At 39.2% G+C, this 15,369-nt stretch overlaps 1 protein-coding gene across 10 annotated transcripts; it reads right to left on the bottom strand.

Annotated features, from left to right (window-relative positions):
* Positions 1-1,436: 1,436 nt before the first annotated feature.
* LOC103723310 (U-box domain-containing protein 44-like) lies at positions 1,437-14,251 on the bottom strand. 10 transcript variants are annotated; one of them, XM_039115384.1, is made up of 12 exons: positions 13,633-14,251; positions 11,772-11,810; positions 11,434-11,500; positions 11,293-11,361; positions 10,924-11,201; positions 10,525-10,653; positions 10,312-10,374; positions 8,748-10,206; positions 4,949-5,055; positions 4,157-4,722; positions 3,751-4,060; positions 1,437-3,309 (listed from the first exon to the last, which is right to left on the bottom strand). In XM_039115384.1, the coding sequence occupies exons 9-12, from the start codon at positions 4,974-4,976 to the stop codon at positions 1,733-1,735; spliced, it is 2,481 nt and encodes an 826-aa protein (XP_038971312.1). In that variant the 5' UTR covers positions 4,977-5,055; positions 8,748-10,206; positions 10,312-10,374; positions 10,525-10,653; positions 10,924-11,201; positions 11,293-11,361; positions 11,434-11,500; positions 11,772-11,810; positions 13,633-14,251; the 3' UTR covers positions 1,437-1,732. The 10 variants fall into 10 exon arrangements, with proteins under 10 accessions (XP_038971312.1, XP_038971310.1, XP_038971307.1 ...); XM_039115382.1 differs by lacking the exon at positions 11,772-11,810 and having other exon boundaries at positions 8,748-9,246; positions 10,166-10,206; positions 10,308-10,374; XM_039115379.1 differs by lacking the exon at positions 11,772-11,810 and having other exon boundaries at positions 8,748-9,246; positions 10,166-10,206.
* Positions 14,252-15,369: the final 1,118 nt, after the last annotated feature.

Genomic DNA, 15,369 nt, shown 5'->3' with positions numbered 1-15,369 from the left:
AAGGGCACAGCAGCTGGAATGGCACCTAAAGCTCACGTCGCCGCCTACCGAATCTGCGATGCCGAAGGATGCCCCGATGGCACCCGGAGTGGTCGCCTACCATGATCAAGTCGGCCAGATGACCACGGCTCTGCGGAGATTGTCGACGAAGACGATAACTGTAAATCGAACGGTGACGAATGTAGGGGAGCCCAACTCGGTTTACTCGGTGAAGGTGACGAAGGTGGTTGTCGCTCCAAACAAGCTTCAGTTTTCCAGCCTTAATGAAGAGCAGAGTTTTACGGTTGAGATAAGCTTCAGCGGAGCCTCTCCTGGGAGCAACCAGGTTTTAGAAGGCAAACTGTCTTGGGTTTCAGACAAGCATGTCATGAGGAATCCCATGGCGGCTATCACCTGCCATTAAACTCCATGCTTGGCTCTACGTATGGTTATGTCTTGAAAATTTTTATTCCAGAAACGATGATGAAGTGTATGGTGCTCGTTAGAGCCCATGAGAAATAAAATGATGGTTATATAAGACCCAACAGAATTAGACTGGATTTTCCAAATATGCCTTTATTGGATTTTAATCCTTGCTAAAAGCTAGAGAGAGTCTATATTTTGGAAAATCCAAATATGGAGATCGTTGAAAGGAATATGTATTTTTTCTGACGGTAGGTTTAGAAGAATAGCCCTCCCCAAATATGTACTTTCTGTTAAACAGTACTACCTGAAAACATTCCTGAGAGAAATAGATGGTGTATAGTCATTAAAAAACTAAGCTCAAAATCAAATTTAAAAATTTTAAATTTAAATTTTGAATCTCTCGAGTGATTGAAGGTAGATTTCGAACTATAATCATAGTTTGAGTTTCTAGAGAAGCTTAGGTATTGATTCTTATAAAAGCTGGATTTTGATTCTCCTACCAAAATTTCTCTCTTATATATTATACATTGTATATTATGTATGCCTGATACCACAAAGAATGTCTTGAATGAATTTTTCTGGAACCCGATCCAAACCCAACCCAACCCGACCCATGAATGCAATGGGTCAGGTTAGATAGGCCGGGTCCAAGTTCGGTAGCATCGGAACAAAAATTGCCGCACCTACTCTACAACAAATTTATATCTAATCATATTCTGCTTAATTAAACAATATAAAACACTATAACGCCTGTATACATTTTCAGTCCACCCTAGTATCTTTATTTTGGCTTTGGTTAAAGTTATCTCAATGATCTAATACTTGTTATCCTTCATTATTTGTTTGATGCTACAATTTTGGAAACACAGCTGATGAGTAATACTCTTTCTGCTTCTAATCGAGCATATTTGCGCTCTTTTAATATGATCTCGAGCAAACTTGCTCAAATTAAATCTGATTCCCATCAAGACATTGCAAGGTACCAAGCTTGTTGAACTTAGGCAGCTGTTAAATTTGATTCCCACCACAACTTCAAGAAATAAATAAATAAATAAAAGGTAATCTCACTCATCCACCACTTTCTAATTACAAGAAGAAAAAATTAAACAAAAGCAAACCCTCAGAAGGAAAACTTGTCTCTCGTTTCATAAATTTTCTCGCTCATGGAGAAACACCAATCACCAATCATGATATTTGAAAACTAATTCAATGAACATAAGAAAAAAAATCTGAATCCCCTACCAATTTGTGGAAAACAAAAGATTGAAAAATGCTGAAAAAACGTAAAGATAACAAACTAAACCATGCCTCATCCATCTCGCACGTATCAACTTCTCTTCTGAAAAACATCAGAGAAGTTTGGCAGTCTGTCTGTATGCTTCAATGCTCTCTCTGCAATCTGCTTTGTTACATAATCCCCATGCCGGAAAGCTTCGATCAGGGCTGAACCCACACTTTGATCCCCTGAAATCTCATTGGCTATATCCTGTGTCCTTAATATCCTCTCAACAGCCCAAACTGCTCGGTGGCGGAGTATCTCTGTTCGACTTTCAAGCAGCACGTCAAGTATCGGTCTGATCCCCTCGGCCTTGCACAACACCATCACCCCTTGCTCAACGTCCATCCCATCATCCAGCAGAGTGCATAGTGCTGCCAAGGCAGCCTCTACCACCTTCTCATTTGCATGGTCCAAACAAGCAATCAATTTCTCCAGTGTTTTCCCTTGCAAAAGACAGAAGTTCTCCTTCATGGAGCAGAAACCATGGTGGATGTGACATAGTCCAGTTACCACTGGTGGCTTACTACAACATGGGAATATAGAGCTCCAGAATCCTGGTTCAGGGGTCTCTGGAAACCTGGTGAGATGTCTGGATTCCTTTGCAAGATTCTCCAATGCCATAGCTGAAACCATTTGTACCTTATCAATGCCATTCATCTGAAGTAGATCGGTAAAAAGTGAAGCAAGATTGTGATCACGAGCGAAGGCAACATATTGAGGTTCATCATGCAGAGAGTACGTGAGCCTTGAAAGAACTCTCACAAGCCCTTCAAGAAAAGGAGTGACGTAGCGGGTGCCTCGAGTTCCCCCTTGCCGGATCATTACTACCCTGGAAATGACTATGTTGAAGGTCCCTTCTTCCCAGAGTCGCCTGGTGAGACCCAAGTCGCTTTCAGGAAGGTTGGCTAAGAGACTAATGGCAGCTGCTTGTTCCTCTGAGATGCCATTACTTTCTGAGATTAATCTAATCAAGCTGCCAAGCGGACCAGAAGCACCTGGAAGGACATCAGCCAGCTCTTGACCCATGAAAGGTGATATATTTTGCAGGAGCCTTATGGAGGCCCCCTGGATATCCATCCGTGGAGCTTCAATGAATTGAATCAAACTGATGGTAGCACCAGAGCTCTTAATGGCAGAAACAACCTTTAGAGCTGTTGTCGAAGAACTAGTTAGACCAACAAGGACTTGAAGAAGCTTGCACTCAATTGCGGGACCGCTGTTGCTGGTGAGATGGAGTAGGTTGTGGACAATATCTTCAGAGACCAAAGTCTGGTTGTCATCGTTAAGTGGGATGGCCTCAAAATCAGCAGAGGAAGCCACAACATTGGCAAGAATTGTTGCAGAAACCTCTTTCAATCTCATGGGAAGCTGGTTGACGCCAACAGCAAAGAGGTCTTTGATAAGAGGAGGAAGGATCCCTTCTTGGATTAGTATCTTGGCACTTGCCTCATATGATGAAATCTGGTTCAGCGCCTTAAGAGCAGCCTCTCTTGCCTGGATACCTCCAGTTTTCATGACATTGACCAGTGATGAACCCACTGTTTGGGCCACCAAGAACTTCACATCATTGCTCAAAACTAGCTCCCCAAGGTATGCAGCCATGGACATCTGCGTTTCAGGTGGACCTGCATTAGTTTACAGATTACTGGTAAGCTAAGAAGCTGGAGGATAATTCACTGGCATTTTTTGATGAAAAAAAGGGAAAGCTACTTCTGCACAAACAGTCCCTATTTAGAGAACTGGCTGCTACAAGTAGTGTCTCGTATACTAAAAAGATAGCTTTTAATTAATGGAAACTAGTCAAGACATATATCAGTAGCCAGCTCTTGCCAAAATATATGCATCAACAGACAAGCTTGAAGCTATTATCAGGCCAAATGAACTTGACATTCTTATTATGCCCGCACCCACAAATGAGCTCCGTTAGAAAAACAATTGATAAACATGAAATCTTGAGAGAGTAGATAATACATTGAAAGCTTGGTTCGAGAGATCATCAATTCTAACCAAGAAAGTACATCATAAAGGAAACAATAGCAGGATCATGGATAAGAGGCAGAAAGCACCTCCAAGAAGCAGGTTAAGAAGAGGCTGCAGCCGGCCATTTTCAGCCATTTGCCTGACATTTTCCTCACACTTCTCCAGGTTCATCAGAGTCTTCTCAGCTTTCTCAACAATCAAGATATTTTCTGATGTACTACTTGCCATTCCGACCAATAAAAGTATTGCTCCATATACACCCCCAATCCTTTCGCATAACGATTCAGATTTTGAAAGCTCATATAACAGAGAAACAGATAATTCCCTCTCCACAGAATACTCATGTGACAATAACTTTATAACCGTGCGTATATTGTCTCCTGCAGCCACGACTTCCTGCATAATAAGAAAGAATATGAGGACAAAATTTTAAGAACGTGGATCCATGAAGACAAAGAAAGTTGCATATAAAATTGCAAACCTTAGGACAACCTTATTTTCATCATTGTCTTCTGCTACTGTCCGAAGAGCTTCTAGTGCTTTGCATCGTACTCTCTTGCTGCTGCTCCTCAGCATGTCAGTGATCATTGTAATTAACTCTGCATTGTGCACAACATGCTTGCTTGACCTATATTTCTTGCAAATATGCTCAATATAGTTTAGAGCTTGCAAAACATCTATTTCTGAGCTTCCAGAACTGATTGATCTACAAGCCATTTCAATATGAGCAGCTTCATTCCTTTGGAACCATTCTTCGATGGTATTTCGTAGAGATATACTAGTGTTCAAGTCAGTACTACTAAGCTCTTTCAATGTCAGTGGGCAAATGGGCAACCTTCCACTGTCCCTGCATTCCTGAAACCACTTCTCAATTGCTTCACGCTCAAAAGTATGCCCATTTTCTATGGTAACAGGATCCCGCATAACTTGCTTAGTAAGAGGACAAATAAATGCTGAAAATATAGGTTCAATATGTAATTTTCCATGATAGCTCTCATCAGCTTGTTCAACATTGTGATAATCTCCCTCTGAGCTTTCTGTCGTCTCTTCTGTAATCCCTGCAACAAGAATTAAGACTTTGTGATAGTGTTATCTATTTATTTAATCTTTATCAAGAAAGAGTTGGGAAACCCATCCACTTTCATTAACAGAATGAAAGGAAATACAAGAAAAACAAGCACGGACAAAGACTCTAACAAAAATTACAAACTGAAGGAAGAGCAGAGGGGAACCAACAATTCAAAAATTCCAATTTTAGCAAAAAAGATAACTTTTGCCACTCACAGTCAGATAAGGTCCGAATCTGTTCCATTACTACGAGCTTGATCCTGTCAGCCAGCTGAGCTATTTGGAGACTCTTGGAGCCCTTGCTACCGTAAATGAGCAAATCTCTATGAGAATAAGAAATTCAGAATCAATTCCTTACTCTAATTTGATTAATTTCAAAGTGGCAGTGGAAAAAATTCGATAAATAACTCAAGGATGTCTTTAGTTCAGAGGAACATGAATAAAAAGAAAATATAACAGGATCAGCTTTTGAGGGGATGGGTCAATGCCCAGCTTGTTTGATCAGGTTCATTACTTTCCTGCTATAACCAAATCATTCCGCTCAAGCTTGTCTTCTCCAACCTCCTCGCCTACCGCATGTCTGCATTTTTTTTGAGAACAAATACATCCCCATTTTAAACTCCACTTAAGAGTGACTTAATGTTATTGTTGCTTTTATTATGCCTTACTATCAGTCACCAAATCTTTTTTCCTTTTGACCCTCTTGTACTCCACTAGTGCTAAACCTTTCTGAATTTTTCTTATTTTGGCACTCTTAACTTTTTCTCAAAAAAAGCTTGTCAAATATCAGCGTAAATTAAGTCCCAAATATCCAATGTTCAAGTTCCCTTTTTTCCCCCTTCGATTGTTCACTACAACAAAACTGATCATGTGACTAACTATGTTTAACGGCTTAATTTCTTAAAAGGGACAAGTGTCATCTATTCCCATCCAAAAAATAAACTCATATATAGGTTTCTCATTTCTTCTTCAAAAGAAAAAAAGGAAATATATAGTAGTGTTCACCTTCTAAAATTCCATTCCATATACTGGAAACACCACAAATTTACCTCCACCAGCTTTGATTCAAAGATCTTTCTCACATACTAATGAAAGGGCTACAAACAAAACCTCAGACCACGATGAACTACAGGCATTAAGAAATGAAACAAAAAAAAGCAACCAAAACAGACAGACCACCACAGGACAAGGCAGAAAACTTTAAAAAGAACGAAAGAAAAGCACCAAAAGAAAAAAAAAAAATCTTGCCGCTTTATACCTTCTCCTCCTCTTCCTCCTTATGATCTTTCTTGGCGCTCCTTCAGAAATCCTAATTCCCCGGCCATGCCCGGCTTTCCTCGGGTTTGTAGAGAAATCTCAAGCGGCTTCGAGGAAGAAGAGAAGAGATCCAGCGACGAAGAGAAATAGAAGAAGGGGAATGAGGCCAAGATATGGCGGTTGACCCATGGAATAAGAAGAGAACGTCATGGTGTTTTTTTTTTCCCGGAGGGGGGGGAGGGAAATACGAGGGACGTCAAGCGTGACGAGAGGAGGAACAGGTAAGCGGATTCCAGCTTTTTTTTCCTTAAGAGTGGCAAGGACAAGAACGTAGCGTTAGATTAGATAGGATACGGTTTTCTTTACTCGGGTAAAAACAAGGCGGACGTTGGTCTCAAGACTTCTAATTTCTTTCAAGTTGATTGGATTTTGCTACGATATTTCAAGGTGGGCTCTCGGAAACTTCTACGCATACTCTGCTTGTGCCTTGTGGTTCCACATATTTAATATGGGCCTCGATCATGCACATGAAGAATAAGAGAAGATCCCACTTTAAGAGTAATAATGATCTAAAACTTTCTATTCAATTTTAAGAAATATAGAAATTAAAAAAAAAGAAACACGAATCAAAATAGATTTTCTATTAATTTTTTATTTAATGAAAAAGAAAGAAAATAATCAAAGACAAACTAAGGCAAAATGTTAGACTCTGATTAAATTGGATGGGTGCCAACAACCAGACGTGCAGTCACAGCTATGCTAACACCAACAACTTGCTTCCTTTGGCAGGTGGGTCTATTCATCTCCTTTCCTACCAACCAGTGCAGGGGAAGCTGAGTCTTAGAGTATATCACAATATGGGGTTGTTATCACTCCCTTTTGTGCTTTCCATTTCCAAAGAGATGAAGAAGCACTTCAAGAGTCAGAACCTAAAATCCCAGCTTATTAGAAGGAGAGACACCTTGTTTTTTCGAGTGGCCTTTGCCTATTCGTGTCTAAAAAATGGGTGTATCAAGCAATTCATCAACAATGGGCTGTTAAATAATTTTATTCAAACATGTTTAGCCATAGACATACGCTCATGTAACAACCCAAGACCTCATCCAAAATTGCTAGGCAGAAAGTATTATTTGAATTTTTTGATCTAGGTACTTAAAATCTACCAGCAAAGAACCGATGTGAAACTAAATACACACTCACATGGATCCTCACAGCTCTCGCTCCCTCGCTCCCACAAAAGATTTAACATTTATGACATTTTGAAAAGCAGATTCAAATAGTAAATTAAATAGCCGGCTGTAACGTTACACCATAGACCTTCAGTCTCACATAAAACATCATGCATTAAAATCGAAGCCAGCTAGTATTTTCTCTGTATTATATATCCCACCATGGTTCTGTTTCCTGAGGCCAGCTTTTACCCTCCAAAAGAGCATGGGTTAGGTTTGCAGCCAAGCAGGTCAAAAAGTAAAAACCTTATATCGAACACAACTATCAAACAGTTCAGCTCAGATAATACACCACACAATAATGATTTCATTAGCAGTTTCATTATATATATATTTCGCACTCCACCATCGATCCCCAAAGTTCCAGCTGTAAATCTAAAACTATTGGCCAACCAAGTTAATTATGTAAGCCAATATAATAGTTTAGGGTTGGTAGGATGCCTTTAAGAATTTATTATATCTGCCAATCAATGCTGCTCAAAGGAAAGGAGGCAGCGCGGATGTGCCAAGAGGATTGTGTGGCAGGTGTAGAAAACTTATTCTATTTTCATTGAGGACTAGGAGCCAAGTGTCATTTCTAAATGCCAATAATCCACCCTTTAATGGCTATTCTGCGAATCAGCAGACAGTGATAATAACTTAAAACGCCAACCTAATACGACATGGCGTCCCTCCAAAGGGAGGTCTCATTTGTGATGTGAAGATGATTGATAAAATAAACTTAGTTGATCAAGTCAAGATCATCGATGCGGAAGACTAAGCCATTCTCCTCCAAATGTTTATCTGAAATGCATTGGCTTGGAGGTGACACCACATTTAAGATTTATCTAAAGCCAAAACAATAGTTTTGGTGCCTTCATATATAAAATTATAAATTATACATTTCATATAAATTATACATTTCATAGTTGCAATAGATTAGCAGTGTACCCATGGTAGAACCAAAGATAACAAGATATCAAGTGCACTAATACTAGAGGGCTGGTGGAATACAGCAAGAATTCATAAGAAAGGCAATATGATGGCAGAAAACCTGTTGTCATACTGGGTCAAGGCGACGGCAACTTTACTTGGTTAGACTATGTTTATCTTTTGCTTCCACTATGGGTTTGGGCAGGTGCTGGTTATGACAGGTCATACTTCAGAATGCAAATCAGTACAAGATTAGCCATCTATTTTGTTCAAGTTTACCAAGTACCAGTCTATAACAGCCATACCAAACTAGATCGATGAGAAACTGGCACTTAAAACATAATTTTATCAGATCAACCATGGTTTGCCTTCGGAACTTTATATTTCATAACATAATGTCTGGATCTATGGGATCTATGTATTCCACAACAGTCTTAAAAGAAAAAGAAATGTTGTTTTCCTGCAACAAAGCTATGGGGAGTTCATGCGGTCATGACCTTCAAAATATCAAGCTATCAACACCAGTGGTGCAGAAGAAGTACCAAAGCAGTTGTGGACAATTAAGATATAGAACAGAGCAGAAGGGTGAAACATCAAAAGATCAACGAACTCGATACCTGCTGTCATTGTTGCTCTGTATTTCTGATAACGTATCATCTTACCTGCATCAAGGAAACTTTGTATAGCATTTTGTGATGTGCCATACAAGTGAAGATCTAACATGGGTGCATCTGACAGGTAAAATCTATGCAGGTAGACAAAAATTCATTTAAGGCAATCAAATCATGAGTCATGCTGCTGAAAGATGGATCTTCTGTTTCTTCTCAAAAGCCTGTGCTTTGTCGGTCCATCCTTTTTGTGAATATCTGCAAACCTTGCAAGTGCTGCTCAGCTGAGTTGCGTGTATGAATCCATCCTTAAATAAGGCTTCATAGTCATTTCCAACCATATCTAACAACTAGATTTTTCATTCATCAAAGATGGTAGCCCCAGTAAAAGCAGTGACGTGTGCTCTGATTGTCAAGAATGCTCTATTCCAAGTAGCTTGAGAGAAGTTGGACCCACAAGTACGTCTCAGAGTCCTACTCCTTTATATGCTGTTCTTGGAATGCCATCCTGGAAAAAGAATTAGTTGTTTTTGACAAGCAGAAAGTGGAGAACAGTAAGTAGATATGATGGCATTTGTTTAAGGCTATAATGTTGATGAATCTTAAATATGGTGAATGATATTTTTATTTATTTAAAGCAACAATTCAACCATGAAAAACAAAATAATTTAGGAACCTCCTACAAATAAAATAAGAAAAAGAAAGCAATTCTAAGGGAATGAATTCTAGAACAGGAAATAGAGTCGATATAAGAAACAGAAGATGCTACAATATGGCAACAAATTGTCCAAGATTCCAACTCTCAGCTCCTTTTATGTTTAGCACCAAGGAATCAAGTGCTCCCTCAACAAAGATTAATGTGTTTCGATATAGATGCATGCTGGCTGGGATATGTGACAATAGCAATAGAGTTTGTGTCAACTAATATTAGTTTTAATATGAATATAATTTGTGATTGATCGTGAAGTTTTGGTTCTTGTGGAAGGTGTAACTAGGGCATACATATGCATGCATGCATGCAGGCACACATATGCATGCACGCATGCGGGCATACATATGCATGCACGCATGCATATGTTCGTGCATGTGGGCCGTGCACCCTGGGGTGCATGCTTGCATTTAGATGTCCCACAGAAAGCCAATAATTAAGTGAAACTAAAACAGGAGAGGAATTGCCTTCCATTCTTCGAATATTCCAAATTGATGGGCTAATAGTTCAAAATCTCTCAGGTCGCTATACTGGATACGCACATCAACATCTACACTATGCACCTTCAGAATGGCATCAGGTCCATTGACAGGTCTAGCATTGGACAAAATTTTGGCAAAATGATTTAAATACTTGTCTGGCCAGTGTCAGGAAAAAAAAAAAATAATGTATCAGATTAATCACATTACCATGAAATTAATTAGACAAATAAAATTACCACCATCAGGTAGCTCAGATCCACTGATTTCCAATCAACCTCTGGTAGTAATCAATCAAAGATGATACGTATGAGATAAGAAAGGATCATCAAAAATCAAAGCTAAAAGACAACTAAAAGATCAAGAGCAAATTAGTTTTACCTACATGGACATCATTTAGTTTAATAGGCTCCAAGTATTGTTTATAGAATTGCCCCATGCTAGAACCCTGTAATAAAAACATAATATGACAGTCGACAGTTAACACATCATACCAGCTCGGTAGGAGAAAAGGCGAAGTAACGTTCTTGTTAAAGCAAATAAAATATAGCCATCAACTTATATGCTCACCACACCTCAAAAAAAAAAAAAAACTTACATGCTCACCAAAATTGTATGTTCTGTAAACTTCTGGAAGAATAAATGACAATCCTTTTGTACCTCCTTTAACCTCATCCAGTTATCCACAAGCAAGAATTTCCTGAGTAAGGTTGACTAATGTTTGAACCTAGACCAGAAAATCGTGAAACAAAGTATATGCTTTAGGACAATTTGGTGATAGTTCATCCCATACAGATTTTGTCAGCATCCATCCAAGACCAGGAAAGAAATTTGAACGATAAAGAGTTTCTGCATAATGTACTGAGAAACAGCTTGCATGAATGCTTTTCAATATTCTAAGTGAACTCAGAGTAATAAACAAATAAAGAAAGAAAAGGCCTTCAGGGAAATAACTATCGAATAAAAACAAAAGACAAATCTTTAAAATGAAAGTTACCAGGATCATGCACAAACTCCACTTGTCCATTATCATTCCAAGAAGAAACAGCCATGATCATTCTTCAATAGTACCACATCAGGGGAAATAATGGTGCAAAATAATTAGAAAAGAATGGTTAAGAATGAACTCCCAACTTTTGAAGATATATTTTTTTCTTAAAAAAAAAGTTTTGAAGATATAATGAGCAAACCAACACGGAACATATTTATCCTTTTCGAGTAGAGCAGATGTGGCCTCAAAACAGTCAAAAGAATCTGGTGCAATTTCCATATCATCTGTTTAGCAATATGAACTCTACTATTTACGAAGTTCACAGACGAAAGCAGGCAAAAGGAACTAAAGATCAAAACAGCCATGAATTAGCACCTTCCAGTATGACAACTCGACTGAAATTATGCCTGGTGAATAGCTCATCTAGGGCCCACTTGTAATGTCCTGGAAAAGCAAATATTCTTAACCAAAAAGAAAAATGGAATGGACAAGAAATATAAAGAAAAAAACACCTACTTGCAATCTTGTCATATGCTATTATTCTGCCAGGCCTTCCGGTATGCACTGGTTCAGAATTCAAGAGCTGCAAATACAAAATAAATCATCTAGGTAGACATGAATGGTCCTCATAAGCTAAGCTGCGTTTTAATCAGAATATCAAGCTCGCATCTAATACCAATTTGATGCATTGTCATGTCAACATAATTAAAATGGTCAAAATATTTTGTTAGACCCTAAATATGGAAAATAATCCCTGCTTACCTCCCAGCAAATAACAAGTAGTAATGCTTTAACTATCTATTCATTTCTTTATTATTGGAATAACAGCTTAGAGATCAGCTATAAACTCATACCTCTTTGCACCATGCGGATATGCTGTTTGTGGTGATATACTGTTAGTTGATGAGATAAGGTCAAATATATGGGGAAATATTTGTAAGATAATGGGCTAGAGATCGATAAAATTCAAAGTACAGAAAGTGACTAACTGAGGAAAATAGAACAGAAAATGAGAACAAAAATCGAAATGATTTCACTAGACTTCAAAAGATATCCACAATTTTCATACTTTCAACCAAAATCACTAAGAATATGAATAATATAATGTACTCTAAAATTATGTAATAAATGTATTCTTGGCTTGTTTCATTCTTCTCTATTCTTTTCTGATTCTTCAACATCTTATATATATATATATATATATATATATATATATATATATATATATATATATATATATATATATATATATATATTGTGGGGCGGAGGGGAAGGCAGCTGCAACTCAGGAACTTGAGCCAAAATTATTGAAACCAAAGTTCATTATGCCCAACCAGAAATGGAGCGAAACCAAGTTTTTAAACTTTAATTGTATTATAGTAAAAAATACTACAGCAGAAAGTAGATATATTGAAGAGTACAGATGTGGAAATCTTAACAAAATACAGAAAGAGTAAGGAAGAAGCATAGAAGAATGAAAAGAGAAGGGGAATAGTGGAAAGAAATAGTAGAAAGATAGAGAAGAGCAGGCAACCATTGACTAATTCCCTTTTATTAAACGACAAAACTAACTCGCTCATCCAATCAGCCTTTAGACACTCCAACTCTCCCACCTTAATTAGATGTGGATGAGTCATTTTACTTTACTCTGCCAAGTTGAGTGCCACTGGGACTCTCAAGTACAGAAACAAACTACAATCATATCTCCTTTTCAAATCCTAAGAGAAAAAGGAAAGGAAACTACTGATTTGGGACCGGCAAAGCTATTGTATGGTCCTAAACAAATCTGAATCAAATTTCAATTTGTTTTTTGAATAATAAGGGATAACTTGAGGTTCAAGCAAGCAATCTCTCTTAACATCTTTAACAATGATTATCAATGGAACATATGTTGAGATTTATTTGCAGCCAATTCGTGCTCCTGGGTTGCACCATTAAAAGAGCCACTGTACGTGATTGCAAAAATTGATGGCACATTGACACAAAGTTGATTTAAACAGTGTAGGCATGTGGAACGAAGAATAAAGGAGGCCTCAATAAGTAGTGGTCAGACTTTGTTTAAGAGCCAAAAAAAGGGAGAGGAAGACTTTAACGTGAGGGAAATCTGCAAGAAATTATTTTAAAATTCTCGTAATGGCACTAGAGAGATCGAGCCACGGACAGAAATACTTAGTAGATAAGGACTGAGAAAGGTGCCAAAAATACTTGAGATAAAGCTTGATCATTATGCCCATAGCGCCCCTTGTCTATTAAATACGACACTACTTCTCATCTGACGATTGACACCAAGTATAATGGCATGCAAACCATCGTCGAAATCATTTGACTTGAGAATCCATTTTGGAGTTTCAGAAGAAGTTATACACCTCTAACTCCATGACTAAGGAAAGTGCACCCTAGATCGTCCCAATCTGATTTTCCATGGATCGACCAAGCACACCAAGATTGACTGACAATAGATTCCTTATCGATACAATGCCTGCACCTTTTCATTATTATATCTCCCCACAGGGATCCAAGTTACAAAGAGACCTACCATTGGGTGACGGGGCCTCCTAAAAGTAAACGTAGACATACAATATCTTTGATGCATTCTTTCTATATGCTGTACACCCTCTTGTCTTGATAGATACCAACAATTCTAGGGTTTCATGAAGAGAAAAAGGAGGGAAGGAAAAAAGAAAGAAAGAAAGAAAGGAGGGATGTGAGAGAAACCTGGATGTAGATGAAGGCAGCCGCGGGTCGACGAGGAGGGTTCGGACGTTGCAGAAATCTCTCGCCACTTCGTACGCCAATAAAAGAAGCACTTTTTCCCCCCTTTCTCCGCTTCGCTTTTACGATTCGAGTGAAAATGTGAAGTCTTCCGGAGGACATTTGACGCGGCCAATTATGTAATATCCAATACACAACGGTTAATGACAATGCTAATGATAAATCAGTCGAAATTCTAGTACTCGAAAAAAACCTATTTTCTTTTTAAATCTGTCTAAATTTGATCAATATCAACGTTATATAATCAAATCCACAAGATTATTCCCTCATTTACAGTAGTCTTGGAAAACGTAGATCCAAACCCAATATCCAAACTTTTTGCTCCTCTAATCAACCTTTAACACACATCAGATAAATCCGCGACACATGCATCAGTTTCCTTCGAAAAAAGAGAATTTTGGTGCATATCCAGCGCTTCCCAAGTATGAACACTGCAAGAGAAGTTGACAGTAGTAGCATCGATGATGCTACCAAGCAAGACATCATTACTCCGCTATCTAAAAGCAGAAATCATGTTGCAATGTAAGAGATGGCAAGAATGCAAGAAGCGGTTGGTTCGTCCATTTTGCCAACCACCATACGGACGTCATCATGGGATATGACAGCAAGCACATATTATACCAGCCAGTGACCAGTATACACCCATACCTATATTTTTGGATACCTGGGAATTTATTATATAGATAATTTCCAGGCGAAAAGTGTTCCACAGGAAAAATAAAAGTGCTTCAAGGGTTTCACCTGGTTTCACCTCGGATGCGAACCAAGACCCACAACAATCGCATGGACCAGAATATCAAGACTTCCGTACATACCAGTGACCTGCAGGCATGATGGAACAGAAGCACGCGATTTTTGCCACCAAGGTGGTAGCCCAGTTGGAACGGGGCGTTTGCTTCCAACCAAGCGGATTCAGATTCGAAACGCACGGGCGTCGATTAAATTCGGGGACCAGATGTCCCACGCCTGGACACGGGGTCTGGAAGCGCTGGTAGCCTGGGTGGTGCCAGGTGTGACGTACTCACACGGAGGGTCGGGTCGGATAACTGAGCCGGCCCACGGGTGGGGAGGGTATGAGTAAAATAGGTCGGGGTGCCCAACACACGACTCGGTCTACCCGCATCGAACATTCTCCTGGCGGGGTGGGGGCCCAGTGGTCGGGGCTGCTACGCGGGGGTGGGCTTGTCCCTTCCTCCCCCCTTCCTCTTTTTTTTTTAGCAAAAAAAAAAAAAAAAAAACAGAAGCACGCGATGGTGAGATGCAGTTTAAGCATGCTCTTTTTTTTATATATATATAGTACAATGGCAGTTCACACTTGACGAGCGTAAATACGGCCAAGTAAATTTAAAAATAAATCTTTGGTTCGCCCAGATAAAATCTTTAAAGTGGTGGGCTGCATAGGAGACAATTCAGTTTACAATATCGTTTACCTCCCTACATAGGAGACACACTCTCCCAGCAATCTACAGGGCGTTGTAGAACAACGGCCTCCCCTCCGCACCACATCTCCGACCCCGAACACACTCAATCACCATGGCCGAATCCTTCTTGAGGAGGATGCGATCCATGCCCAACACCAGCCTCGCATAGAAAATATCCTCTCATGCCGCTCTAAGCTCAGAACAAGCAACAGACGTGTCGAAGATCCACTTTCCCCCACCGCCACCAACCTGATGCCGT

Source organism: Phoenix dactylifera, chromosome 18 (genome assembly GCF_009389715.1).
Source record: "Phoenix dactylifera cultivar Barhee BC4 chromosome 18, palm_55x_up_171113_PBpolish2nd_filt_p, whole genome shotgun sequence".
Lineage (NCBI taxonomy): Eukaryota > Viridiplantae > Streptophyta > Magnoliopsida > Arecales > Arecaceae > Phoenix > Phoenix dactylifera.
The sequence above is the reverse complement of the archived record's forward strand: the minus strand, read 5'-3'. Positions and strand labels throughout refer to the sequence as shown.

Bases quoted from the DNA above. Each gene is read 5' to 3' on its own strand.
- LOC103723310 (XM_039115384.1), bottom strand. From the start codon at position 4,976: ATGGAACAGATTCGGACCTTATCTGACT. The intron at 4,723-4,948 runs GTGAGTGGCAAA...TTCTTGTTGCAG, and splicing joins GATTCGGACCTTATCTGACT to GGATTACAGAAGAGACGACA. The intron at 3,310-3,750 runs GTGCTTTCTGCC...AAACTAATGCAG, and splicing joins TCTTAACCTGCTTCTTGGAG to GTCCACCTGAAACGCAGATG.